This window comes from Protopterus annectens, chromosome 1.part0 (genome assembly GCF_019279795.1).
Source record: "Protopterus annectens isolate FY-2018-M chromosome 1.part0, PAN1.0, whole genome shotgun sequence".
In the NCBI taxonomy this organism is placed as follows: domain Eukaryota; kingdom Metazoa; phylum Chordata; order Ceratodontiformes; family Protopteridae; genus Protopterus; species Protopterus annectens.
Window position 1 is genome coordinate 1,510,877,870 of NC_056725.1, and position 14,390 is coordinate 1,510,892,259.

General features: G+C 38.8%; 1 protein-coding gene across 3 annotated transcripts in view; it reads right to left on the minus strand.

Moving 5' to 3' along the window:
- Positions 1-3,295: 3,295 nt before the first annotated feature.
- ERMARD (ER membrane associated RNA degradation) overlaps positions 3,296-14,390 on the minus strand; it is a 1,319,361-nt gene continuing 1,308,266 nt past the window's right edge. For all 3 annotated transcript variants that reach the window (XM_044067775.1, XM_044067770.1, XM_044067782.1), the window contains one exon: positions 3,296-4,027. In XM_044067775.1, coding sequence (XP_043923710.1) covers positions 3,886-4,027 — 142 coding nt within the window. In that variant the 3' untranslated portion in view covers positions 3,296-3,885. The remainder of the gene's footprint in view (positions 4,028-14,390) is intronic.

Consider the following 14,390-nt stretch of genomic DNA (forward strand, 5'->3'; position numbering starts at 1 on the left):
AAAAGTAGATGCCAAACAGGAATGGGTCCAGCATGGAGCCTTGGGGTACTCCACTGGTGATCAATCTCTTGTCGGAGGTGGTCTCATCCATTCTGACTTCTTGGGTCTTGTCCGTAATACAACTGGTAATCCAGTGAGTTATGTAAAGGTTAAAACCTAGCTCAGAGAGTTTGTCAACATTGCCCGAGTGGGGTACTGTATCAAGTGCCTTAGCCAGGTCAAGATATACAGTATACACTATTTCACCCTTGACCATTAACTTGGTGACTCTCTCAAAGAAGACTGCCGGGTTAAGTAGGCATGACCTACCCTTAACAAAACCAACTTGAGATAGGTCTAGTGTCTGTATGTGCTAAGGTACTTGCTTATGATTTCTATGATAAATGGCTTTGCATCAGTTGATAGTCCACCCTTATGGAGGGAAATGACTGTTGCGGCCTCCATTTGCTTGGAACATATCCTGTTTCAAGGCTGTAGTTGAAGAGTGCCTCAAGTGGTCCTGATAGCTCATGTTTTTGACTTTTCAGGAGGAAAACAGGGATGCTGTTGGGATCCATGAAGGCAGTGTTCTTGGCTTTAGCAAGTGCTACCACCTGGTCCCTGCTGATTGCTGAGGAAATTATGTTGGACGAAATTTCACCTGGTGAAGTTGGGGGGGGAGTGGGGGGGGTGAAGTCTGAGCTGAATTTGCTATGTCACCCTAATCAGTGTAGGTGGCATGGTTCAGTTCCAGACATAGCTAAAGAAAGCCTTCTGATTGTCCTTAGCCTGTGAGGCTATCCTGACCTCATAGCTGGCCTTGATGGACTTAATTAGACCTCCTTGTTTAGTTGTATAAGACAGCACTTGTCCTTAAAGGAGTTGCTTTTCCTTATTTTGGCCATGATTTTTTGTCTTTTATTATATACCGTTTAGGTGAGAATTCCATCAGTGGGATTTGTTTTTAGTGTTTGTTTTGGGTTAATTTTGTTACCTATGGGTGTCTCTATGCTGCCATTCACATTTATATTGTGACTCTGTGAATAATTCTGCACAGGTAGCTGTGGTCTCAGGGTTTAGGGAGCCCAATTTTGAAAAACTGTCACTTAATAGGATGTAATTTGCATTTGAATAGTTCTTAACTGTTAATGGTTTAGCTGGACTTTCTGGGTTGATTTTTTACTTCAAATGAAACAGCTTTGTAATCTGACCTTACTAGTGAACTCTCTACCCACATCAGTGAGTGTCATATCCAGTATGTTTTACGATCTGGTTGCAGCATTCATTATCTATTCCAAGGTATTTGTGTAAATAAAGTACAAGACGTGTTGTGCCTATGAGTTTGAGGCAGTTTATGTTTCCCAGACTGTGGAAGGATATTTAAAGTCACCCATGAAAAGGGTGTTTGGTTGGATGGTGAGTATTTCTAGTACATTTATATAAGAGTCATTAGATTCTAAAGGCATAGATGGTGACCAGTAGCTAGCCAGGATATGGTGAATAACCTCACCTATGATGATTTGCATGTGGATGAGCTCCATAGTATCATCCTGTTTAACCAAACTGGAGGTATATTCCTTGCTAACATAGACTGAAACAGCTCCACATTTGGCCCCAATTTGTGCTTTTGTTGGTCTAAATGTGTGGAAGGTACTGTAGCCTTGCACTTCTGAAGTACTTTCTGCAGCTTTACACCAAGTCTGTTGTTACTCTGTGTTTATGAATTTGTTCCATTTTCTTTTTTTGTGAATCTCTTCACCTGGGCTGCGCCAGCAAGTGGTCAACAGTGATCAGTATACTACCTGGTAAACAAACTGAAATAAATAAAAAGTCTCGGTCACAGCACATACAAATGCATTCTCCACAGTGAGAGGGATGAATGGTGTGGAGTTTTTTGTTTAGGCTCTTAGCATTGAGTAGTAACACCTTAAGGTTGATTATAGACTTTTTAATATATTGATCGTTTTGTCTTTTTGGTATTGCCCAAAAAAAGATTCTATGGGGTGGATAAAGTTTTAGCCAGTATCTGAAAGCCTAGAAAAGACAGATGCAACCCAACCTTGGCAAAGAAACTTGGTCCATTGACCACATTCACCCATGCTAACAGATACTGGATACACCTGGAGTGACAACAGAAACTATGACAATTACTAAAATTGATCATTTTATGTTCATACTATGGCATCATCTGTGGTGAAGGTAGAATGCTGCTCAAAGCAAGGCATACTTGTCTGTGACATGTATTCTGACAAATACGTTATGTCTTTTTTTTATACAGTCCAGTGAAGTATCTCTCAGGTCATTTACACCCACATGGACTATGATCGAATCATAATGGCACCTGGGATGCATTTACTTGAGTACGTGCATGATACTGTGGATCCTGGCTTCAGACAGGCAACTAACTGTTATCTTCTCCTTGTCCAACCAGGTGAGTAGGAAAGCTGTGTGTCGCACAACAGAGTCCCTAGCGACAAGTGTATCAGGTACAGTGTATGCTTGCCTTATGGGCTTTGTATTTTGGGGAGTGTAGCCTTATGTGAGGTGTTTGGTGTTCCTTTTGGTGTGCACTTTGGTGATTTCTGAGGAGCAGTGCTGCCATTAGGTGGCTTTGGAGGTCTTTCAGATTTAGGAAGGTTTTTTTTAAGTTCATCAGCATATGACAATCTGTGTATGGTGAACAGTGTGTGTGAGGACTGTAGTATGGGTATTCTTGACAATCTCGTTTGTATGCAAGATTTTTGCCTCCAAGGAAGTTGTGTATTTACATCTCTCCCATACCATGTTACTTTCTTTAATGATTAACTGATTGTCTGAGAACATGTGACAATTGCTACATTGCCTTATTATGCACAAATCTACCAAGCTGGCCACAGAGACATTTGGAAATTGCATATCCATATTGTCTGGTCCTGTAATATTATTGGCTGTTTAGGATTAATGATTGGATTTTAACAGGGGTCTCCTAGGGTATTTTCTGGTCTTAAGGCCAGGATGTTATATAATGCTAAGCTATGTTAGTACTATTTGATGCACAAGTTAGCTTCTCTAAGCTTATTCCTTCACAATGCCACACTGTTTACCAGGTTTCAAATCTAATCCTAACCTTATAAGTAAATTTTACTGTCTAGGAGTTTGCTACTATATAGGGCACTGCTAACGACTGTTGCTCAATGGGCTGCTCTGCACACAGAAAAAAAGCTTGAAAACTTGAAATGAAAAAGATGTCAATAATCAGTCAACATACATGCTCAATAAATGGTTAGATAAATGAAAGACAACCATTACATATCATTTTTGTTATAATTATTCTTTCACTTTTATGAAAGTATCATCCATGTTCTTTCTCCATTCTCATAGAACACATTTCATAGTTTTAATGTCAGAAATTAACATATAGCAATTTTCTTATTCTCTATCCATATCTCTCAATGTCTATGAACAAAAACACATGGACAAAGTCAAAAATAATGAGGAGGGGGGGGGGGGCAAAATCAGGGACATATTTACAATACTGCTCTGATAAATTTAGAAAGTTCCTAGGAAAACAGATTTTGCATTAAAATGCAATTTCTGAAGGATATGAAGTCTGCAACTGAAATATATGTCATTATTTAGTGAATTCAGTCCTCAAAGTTTGTCAGAAAACCATAAATTTTATGCAGAACATATAAAAAATATGAGGTGAAAATCTGGACAACTCAAATATATGTCTCCATCACAAAGCCTGAATGGTACATTTATAGTACATTGCTGTATCTTCTTCACTGAGAAGTAAGAACACCCCTATTACCTTGGGATTGTAACCATAATCAAATAAATAAAATGTGGAGTAGATCACAGGCATAATGTAGATCTAAGTGCAGTTTTTTCAAAGTAATCTTATTGTTTGCACTGACATTTGCATTATATTGTCAGTTTGCCATAGAATAGTTTGATTTTCAGCAATATCTTTTTTGTAAGTTCCATTGTTTCATCCCACTTGTTTTTCTCAGGACTAGTATATGTAACCAGATTTTCTACATACTGCAAAATTGCCTTTAGGAACCTGAAAGACAACCACAGAACACAAGCTTTACTTATGATACTATGGAATTGAATACATTTTTAAAACTGTACTAAAAATGCCTTATAGCATCCAAATATGGATTCTTTACAGGATGTAAACAATAACATTTATACTGACTGTATTTATTTCAATGGTTTCTCTTTTTATCAAAGTAGATGAAATATGCTTCAAGAAACAAAAAAAAAAAAAGAAAAAAAATGGCAAATAAAGTTGGTGCTCCTAACATTAATAATTTGTAGCAACTGAATTAATAATGGCAGAGATTTGCAGGTATGACATGAAATATTACTTGTATGCATTAATCGTCCTTATGGATAATTACAGCATGGATTATAATGTTGAACAGATCCTGAAAATAATGAGAAAGCGTTGAAAGTTAAGTTTGTATTGTAAACGGAATGCCTGTCTTATGGCAAACAATGACTATTAAATGCTATTATCTGTTTTTCAGGAAGAATTACTGAGAGGTGCTAAGAAACAGTGAAGCTGTCTTAAAGGTGATCTGTGCATACAGTTCCTGATTATGCAAAGGTGCATACAAAACAGGTGAAGCAGACATGGCAGACAGTCATAAAAAGACTTATCTCCCATAGCTAAGATTGCTACAGGTGTACACAATGTAATTACATATTCAGGTCTAAGACCAACTACATTATTGCAGATTTGTAACAGTACCAGTACCAAGGAAATGGCAAATTTTAATACAGACACAAGGCATGCTTAAAAAGCATACATTCTTACTGTATCTGTTGATCTTTGAGGGGACCTTCCTTGTTAGGTCCTTCTACTGTTTTAAGCCTCTCCACCAAACACAATTCAACACTTTTCAGTGAAGATCATGGTCAGGAGTGCATGTGTACCATGCCACAGCAAGCCGTGATGCCATAACCTGACTACAAAGGACACATCTATCCACTGGGCCTGCCAGTTCACAGTAGAGCTAGCAAACAAACATACTTCCTGTAAATCAAGAAAAACAGATCATATTTGGAACATGCACTGTTGTCAGGTAAAATGCATGTATACACTTACCTGAATTACAGGGAACTATTACAGTTGAGGCTGAATGCAGGAGCTATCTAAACAGAGGAAATAGCAGACTGGTATATGCAACTCACCAACAGATCCTCATTACGTTAACTTTAAACTATATGCATTTCTATCTCCCTGTAAAGAAGTACCTGTCATATTCTTCCATGTTTGTGCACTCATCTGCTACTTGCCTGAATAAAAAAAATATTTAAAATTACAACTACATTCACTTTGCCTTTTTTCTGCACATGTAATTGCTGAAAAGGGTTGGAAGACCGTCACACTTACTCAGTAAACAAACATAAATAAATAAACATACCTTATTTCCAATAATGAAATCCATCCTTGATTACCACATGACAGATAAGAATCCCAAGCACTAAATCTAAAAGGCTGAAATAAGCTGAAGGGCAGCCGGGAAAGTACAGAATCAGAAGGCACTGATCCAAAGTATGGAAGCCTAACTTGTGCCTAAGATGATGGTGCTTGGTGAAGGTTGTGTCTGCAATTGAGATATTCTTGATGAAAAGCATTACAAGTGGTCATGACACTAATGAAGTGGTCTTCAACTGCAGAATTTCTAGTTGGTGTTAACCACCTAATGGTAAAAGATATGTTAGACATTCTATTTTGAAAAAAAACTTACTTCTTGAATGTCGTCCTTTCCTTCCCCACAGCAAAGGAGGCAAACAGCTGTTTTGTCTTTCCAAAGATATGCACCACCTTCAGATGGCAGCTGAGCTGAAGCTACACACACACCTCTCAAGACTATGTCATTATGAGGAATGTTCCTCATTCTGAGTCTGAAAAAGTTCATGTTTCACAACATTCCTCAATGAAAGGATCTGTCACACATTCATTGTTGGTAATTGTTTTAACTAATATTAATGGGAAATGTTGTTGTGTCTTTCGGCTTCTCCCGGTTAGGAGTCGCCACAGCGGAACTCCGGTCCGCTAATGATTAGCAGTTGATTTTTACGTGCCGAGTTGCTGGCCCTAACGCACAACCTTCAACGAAGGTACGCCCATTCACGCATGTCTCCACAGTAGACGCTGTAGCTGAGAATCAAATAATTTTGCAAAATACAGATTCAGAAAAAAGAACTAAGTATAAAGTACCACATTTTAACCATGTTTTGAGCTTTCTAGTTGAAGGTGTTAATACATTGTTAGTAAATGTTCCACATTTTGTCCTTATGTTCTACATTGCGAGAGGTACTACCCCATATTTTGGAAATGGAAGGTTAGGAGCGATGGGTATGTACACACACACACACACACACACACACACACACACACACACACACACACACACACACACACACACACACACACACACACACACACACACACACACACACCACACACACCACACACACACACACCACACACACACACCACACACACACACACACACACACACACACCACACACACACACCACACACACACACACACACACACACACACACACACACACACACACACACACACACACACACACACACACGCGCACGTACAGGCACGCACGAACACACACACACAGTGAGTGAAGGGCTCTTTCTACTTTGGATTCCACTCACTGAAAAAGGAGAAGAGAATAAACTGCTTCAGGAATAGTTCAGAAAACAATGAATGACCAGGTATGGTTTCCTATAAACAAGGTTCTGCAGATCTGAGATCCTGCAGGCAGAGGTGACAGCCATCAGGAAAAGCCTTTTCCTAAACATGAACTTCATCACCGCCAAACTAGCTGCCTGAAAAGAAAAACAAGAAAGTCTGGCAGTCATGAAGTTTTAATTCTGTGGATGGGACAGGTTTATTCATTTACTTATATATTTAACACTCCCAAATGGGTAAGTCCAAAGATCCTTTTCAGCCATGACCATAGCCAAATGAGAGAAACAGTTTCTTGGTTACAAAACATGGTTAATTTGAACACAACAAAGCATACATATTATTTGTTTTTAAAACAGCAACGTTTTTACAAGGTACAAACTATTTACAATATTGGTTAGACATAAATAAATCAACTGAAAAGTTATGTCATCAAAAAGTAGGAATAGAAACTTATTCCTACTTTATACACAGATCCAAGAAATGTTTCCTATGAGAAACATGTTATCCATTGTCTATTTTGATTCTTCTCTGAAGCAGTTCAGTATCGTACTGTTAAACAGAGTGTACTGCTTACACTTAGGGAAGGAGTTCAAGGCACCTGGTGCAATTCTCTTAGATGCCCTTTCTCACAAAAGTAGGTAATAATGCAGAACTCTTGACCATCTAATGTTGGACCATACTCCTGCCTTGATAAGTTTGTGAAGGACAGTAAGATATGGCACCTGCATCCTGGTCACCGAATGCCCTAATTATACAGGTGCCTAAGGTAGCTCAAAATAAAAGATGATCAGATGGCGTAGTAATGGGTACAGTAGTGTCCAAATGAAAAACCTCTTCCACTTAGTTGCACATAACTACTAAGAACAGTGCTTCCTGCTAGCCTCGGTCTCCTCTAACATCCTAAATGGAATGTACAAGTAGAACGAAATGGGCTATATCAGGAACTATGGCCTGAGCTGGAGCCAGATGTCACTCACATGGTGAACAGTTCATAGACTCAGTCCATAAGAGTTTTCAGTATCATCAAGGAACACAGAGCATGAAGCCATACCTTACTGGCCATGCCTTTCTTTTCTAAAAATGCAATAAGGCAAGGGATCAGGAGGAATGTAGGAAATCATACAGAATTCTTCCATGTTGCAGGATGGAGAGTGCATTTACTGCAATCACCCCTGTGCACTGCTGAATGGACCAGAAAAGGAAGAGCACCATGTCTTCTCAAATGTCAACGAGAGCTATGCCCTCTCAAGTGCCAAAGAGGCAGATCTAGAAAGTGCTCCACCTCTGGAAGGACTAAAGAAAACACAGTTGCTAAATGTGCATGTCTAGGAGAGGACTTGCTTGTGGAGTCTCCTGTCAGGTACACCACATCTATGATATGAAATGCTAAGAAAATGATGGTTTTGTCTATGGCTTACTGCCAGACACACATCATCTCTCCAAGGGACAGATGTATACTCATTTTACATCTTGTGGTTTTCTTGATCCTTTTCAGTATGGTTTGAAATTTAAGGACAGTACAGAGACTACCATTATTGAAGTGACGGTGCAAAAGCAATGGCTCTGTTCCATCTTAGTCTGCCTTTCCTTACTGTGGCATCGGTCACTGTGAATCATAGACTCTGTTGTTGTGAATAAGCATATTAAAGAATAAGTATATTAAAGTTATGTACTCACCATAACTCTGCATCTGTGTTGTCTGTTCCTCAACTGATGGGTCTCAGATCTGACATCAGATCCATCCTTAACCACTTCAATAGACTTTAGGCTCCGATACTCAAGCTCCTTGCCTTACCTATAATCCCCTTTTTCTCCTCAGTTATCTCAGATCGAGTTTGCCCTCTCTTCAGCTAATCACAATATGAAAATATATTACCATTCTCTGATGTAAAACAGCAATAACTCAAGGATAGAGCACAGGAAGAAGGGGAAGAAAGGAAACTCTGGAGCTCACGCAGCAAGAATGACAGGGAAGAACCCCTTAGGACATAGTAGCAGGCTATCATAAAGGGAAGGGGGCTGGAGGGCAGGAAGCTGAAGAAGGACAAGAACAGACAACACAGATGCAGAGTCATGGTGAGTACACATCTTTAATATCTGATGTTGTTTTCCTCGTACATTCCTCAACTGATGGCACAGAGTCCCCAGCTACAGTAACCATGGGTAGTCCTCAAGGAAGGATATCCAGAGTACAGTGGAGCCAAATGCTGCCCTGTTCTGAGATAGAATGTTTTCCAGGCAAGCTCTTGCTAGTGTAACCTTTGAATGTTGACATTTTTACAGTGATACTTAGCTGTACATCAACACACTGGGTACCCCAGATAATTGGCATATTCAAAATATTTGGGAATATTATTTGGGCTCACAACTTTTGCTCTATATAGGCAGAGACAAATGTCAGCCGTTTGATATGTTTATTTGAATACTAAGTTTTGTGGTATGGTTTCAGATATTTGGGCAAGTCCTTAACATAAAGCATTGTTGTTACTAAACTTAAAAAAAAATTTTAGGACGTATTTGCTCATCAAGCAGAAACCTATATACATTCATAGCCAGAGACGAAGGTCGGCTTAAAGGACAATCCCAGCTGAAGTACTATTTTTTGGATTTTTGTAGCATCAGGGAGGCCATTATTTGGGCTAACCAGTGTTTTGACAAAAAGTTATAAGAATATTCTTTTTTGCTATATATGGACATGCCTTGTCGACCATAATACAGGCCAACTTATGCCAAATCATATGTTGCAAGACTACTTAGCCATAGATTTATAGAACCAGAACGCTATTCTCTGGTGTTTTTCATCTCATTACGAGTGATGTATAGGGATTGTTGAAGGTGTCTTTTTTTCCAGATACAGATTTACAGATCTAATTTTGTGTAGTCATTGCATTTGGGTTTGGATTTTTCATTGAAGCACAGTACGGCACTAATATGGATTTGATCACATTGGTAGAAGGTCTGTCAGCAGACCTCCATGATTTAGGGATCTCTGGGTTAACACCAGCAAGCCAAGATGACTTGGGGACTAATAATAAGCCAATAGGAGACCCATGTACTCTGATTTTTTCTAGATTAACTAAAAGTATAAAGATGTTGAGATCCCATATTTGGCATCTGAGGCTTTTCAAAGCCTATAAGGTTAAGGACATTACCCCACGTGGGCTTAGAGTAAAAATGCAACCCTTGGTCAGTCAGATTGATGAACGACTCACTAAGGAACATCAGGCATCCATGTTATTTGTGGAGGCCCCTCAGTATCTACCATGAACGAGTTATAGACAAATATATTTTGGAGGTCAAACAGATTTGTGAGGAAGCCAAAGTTTATGAGGGGGAAGCAACTTTCCACATACATTTGAATACTCTAGCCAAAGATTTATCACAATTGGAACAACTTAAGAAGAAAAAGATTGATAAATTTAATAGGGATGTTAATGACTGCTAAAAAGGTAAACCATTTAATAGACAAAGAAGTGTTTGTCTTCAAGACACTACACAAAGATACATTAAGAAAAGGAAAAGACCTAGGTCTATTCTCAGGAATAGAACTGAATTTTTAGAGACTATTTCTGGTGATGAATCATCATCTGTTACTGACATAGATTCTATCCCCATTCAAGAGTCCCCAGTAGCTAAGAGGAAACCGATGAATGACCCAAAAAGACACAGGGGGGTAGGAAGCACAGGACTAATACACAACATAGAGCAACTTCTGAACCAAATGTTATCTTAAGCTACAACAATGTACATAACATTTCGTCATACAATCTTACAGACAATGAAATAAAGTTGCTCAACAAGGGACTAAACTTTGTTCCTGCATTCTTTGTTAATAAACATATTTTGGTAAATGATTTTTGCAGAATTTTGAACCTGAAATTATTTTTCTCAGAAATTGATCAAACTCAGAGATCTACTGATTTCCGGTTTCGGAAGTCACAATTCATGCCACCTATGGACAGGCATGTCTCGGTGTTCAGGGAATGTGTTCTCAAAGATCTACATTTTCATGAAGCTCTAACTAAACTCAAAAATAATCACAATTTAGTTATTTTACCTGCTGACAAGGGAGGGGCTGTCATTGTAATGGATTGGGAGAAATGTCATAGGGATTCTGAAAAACAACTATCCAATGGCCTTTTCTACATGCATATGCATCTGGACCCGACTTTTAAGTTTAAGAAAGAGAGAGACCAGTTTTTCCAACTGGCACATGAAGAAGGCATTATCACACAGGAAATTAAACATCATCTTACAGTTTCCGACCACACATCACAATACCTATATTTATTACCCAAAATACATAAAGATCCTAAGGAACCACCAGGTAGACCTATTGTCTCGGGTAAGGGGTCTCTAACGGAACCACTGTCAGCCTTCCTCACAAAATACTTACAACCATTACTATCACTGGTCAGGTCCAGACTTTAGGACACAGCCCAATTCCTGCAAATCACTGGGGATACCCAACTTGAACCAAGTTGGCTACTCTGCATCTTGGATGTGACAGCCCTTTATACAAACATACACCACTGGGCAGGTTTAGAAGCCATACATTTTTGGTTAGATAAAGCGAACCTCTATCCACCAGGTTTCAATACTCTATTAACTTGTCTTACAGAACAAGTTCTAACTATAAATGTTTTCTATTTTCGGAACGGATTCTATTGGCAAATCAGAGGCACTGCAATGGGAGCATCTTTTGCCCCCATTTAGGCAGAACTGTTTATGGGATACATAGAGGAGCAGCTGATTTATGATACTTCTAATAATTTATTTTTGGATAATATGGACATCTGATGTCACTTTTTAGACGACTGCTGGATGGTATGGAAAGGGTATGCTTCCTATGCACTAGAATTTGTTGATTACTTAAATGAAAATAAATGGGGCCATCATTTTACTTTGAATTGGGATATGAACAAGATCACATTTTTGGATGTGTTGATAAGTAGGGATTCGGATAATACATTACAGACGGAGACCTTCAGAAAATTTCCACAATTCAATACTTTGCTCCATCCTACTTAGCCATCATCCACTCCATATTATTCACAACATACCAAAATCTCAATTTTGCATATCAACCGCATCTGCTCCACTAATCAAGCTTACAATTCTGGGAGAAATGATTTATTTAACAGATTCCTCAGCAGGGGATACCAGGTGAGAACCATACATGGTGCCAGTATGCATGCAGCTAGATCTGATCGTGAGAACCTGCTACAATATCGACCAAAACTTGAGAAACAGGATAAAAACATATCACAGAATATCCGCTTGGTTACTACCTATGGTCGTAACACGAACGGATTTTGAGATATTATAAATAATCATTGGGACATTTTGTTGGCCAATGAGCGATTGGCCAATATTCTTCCTCCCAAATGTTTATATTTATATCGCAGAGTAAGGACAATCAACTCATATCTCACTCATTATAAGAAGGCTCCACCACAAACATCCATCAGACTATGTTATTTGGAGATAGGTTGACAGGCAGCGTCCCTTGTGGACATTGTAGTGCATGTGCACACATGGTTAAAACTAAGGAATTTACCAGCAGCAACACATCCAAAATATATACAATTAACATCATGGGCAATTGCAGTAGTGATTGAGTTAGTTATCTAGCTAGTTGCTTTTGTTCCGCCATTTATGTCGAACAAACCTCACATACATTAAGATTTAGGATCAGTGAGCATTTAAGTGACATGAGGAATAAAAGGCTTACAAATGCTCTTTACAAACATACACTAACCCACCACACTGCCAAATTTCAACTCACCATTATAGATAAAATTCAGGGGAATAGAATGTGCAAGACAGGATGGCATACCAAACTCAATGAAAAAGAATCAGGCTAGATAGTAAGGTAGGAAGCTCTTTTCAAACCTGGCCTGAGTGAGTAGAGTTAATGTGGCATGCACCAGTAGGATGACACGGGCAATTTAAGATGCATTATTGAAACAATGTGTGTGATTATATGGATTAGCACTGAGGAAGGCTATTTTGATCCGAAACCGGTCTGTTTGTTTTGGGTTAGCCACTTTTTAAGAAATAAAAGTCATTTTCTAACCCACTATATTAGTGCTGGACATTTTTGGTTGGTTTCAGCTGTCATTAAGACAACTTATTTCTACTGTAAGAATATAGCCCAGCTTAGCCATCTGCTCACTTCTACAGATTTAACAAACAGTGTCCATGTGCTGGTTATTATCTAATTTGGACTACTGTAACACGCTTTCCTTTGGGCTTTGGTAAACGGGTCTTGTATAAATGTAGTGGGTGCAGAACATGACAGCAAGACCACTGATAGGGACATCTCATACATGTCACATAATGCCTGTGGTTGATGGTTGCTACATGTTTTCAATATTCTGACACCTTTTTATGGGCCTTTCAAAACATGTGCCTTTCTTATTTAGAAGAGTTGTTAGTATCCTCAGCTCAATAAGACGCCTCTGGTCATGAGGCAATAGGCTGTTAGCTGTTCCAAGAGCCTGTACTGAGACATCCAGTAGGCTTTCTTTGCTCTCTGATCCTCTGGAGTTATCTAACTTTCAGATTTGAGCACTGGACTCTGAGGCACTCATTAGGAGGTCTCTTAAGTATCATCTATATAAGAGGGTCTATTTTAATCATCCAGGCAGTACTAATTCAATTTTCACTTTTCAACATTTTTGATATTATTTGTTTATTCTGGATTCTGTACTTTTTTAATCAGAATTTTTTATTACAAGGCTGCAATTTCTGCATACTTTTTTCCATGTCCGCTGACCATTCCGGGCATCTGTATGAGTTGCTTGTGCCCTCCCCAGCATATTGGCAATAAAGGATGGTTTTAAGCTCCTAGCTGCTACTCTTCACCAAAGGACAATTGACTTGCATTACCATGGGGAACCAACTAAATCTCCTCATGCACTCTCGAGTTTACCCATATGAGCTGGGGACTGCAGGGAGAATTTTCATTGTGTGCTTACCTAACTGAACTGTGGGCTTAGTTACTGTAAATCTTGCTTTTTTTCTGAGCATATACAAGTCTCGCATTTGTGCAAGTCTTTGCTCATTTATCCAGAAGACCTCATCATTTTGCGATAACACCTGAGACTTTGAGTGATTTTGCAAGCATCTGAAGCTATCCATGGCTAATGAACAAAGCTAAGTACATTTCTGCATTTGTATTGCTTATTCTCATTAACCTGTGAATGTTTATTGTGATATTTATTTGTTTTTCTGCACTTCTTTAAAGTTTAAGTTGCTTGACAAACTGCTGTAAGTGCTGCTGTTCTGTACTGAACTAAACTATATCCAGCATTTGTTAGTTCCAGGCATCTGGTTGTTGTTCCTCAACACTTGGGCTCCAAACCTGTCATTTTACATTAACTGTCAATGTCTGCTCTCTTGTAGCAACAAAGGGCTGATTTTACCCATCTGAGCTGGGAATTTTTGGCAGAAAGCTCACTGTGTGCTTACTTGATTGGCTTATTGGCTTAGTGCAAATCTTGCTTTTTCTGATCATATAAAAGCCTCATGTTTGCATGAGTCTTGGCTCATTTATCCAGAGCTGCTCATCATTTGGTGATGAAACTGGAGACTTTGAATGATTTTTCAAGCATATGAAGCCATTCAAGACTAGAAAAAATGAAGCTAAGCATATTTCTGCATTTATATTGCTTATTCTAATTAAT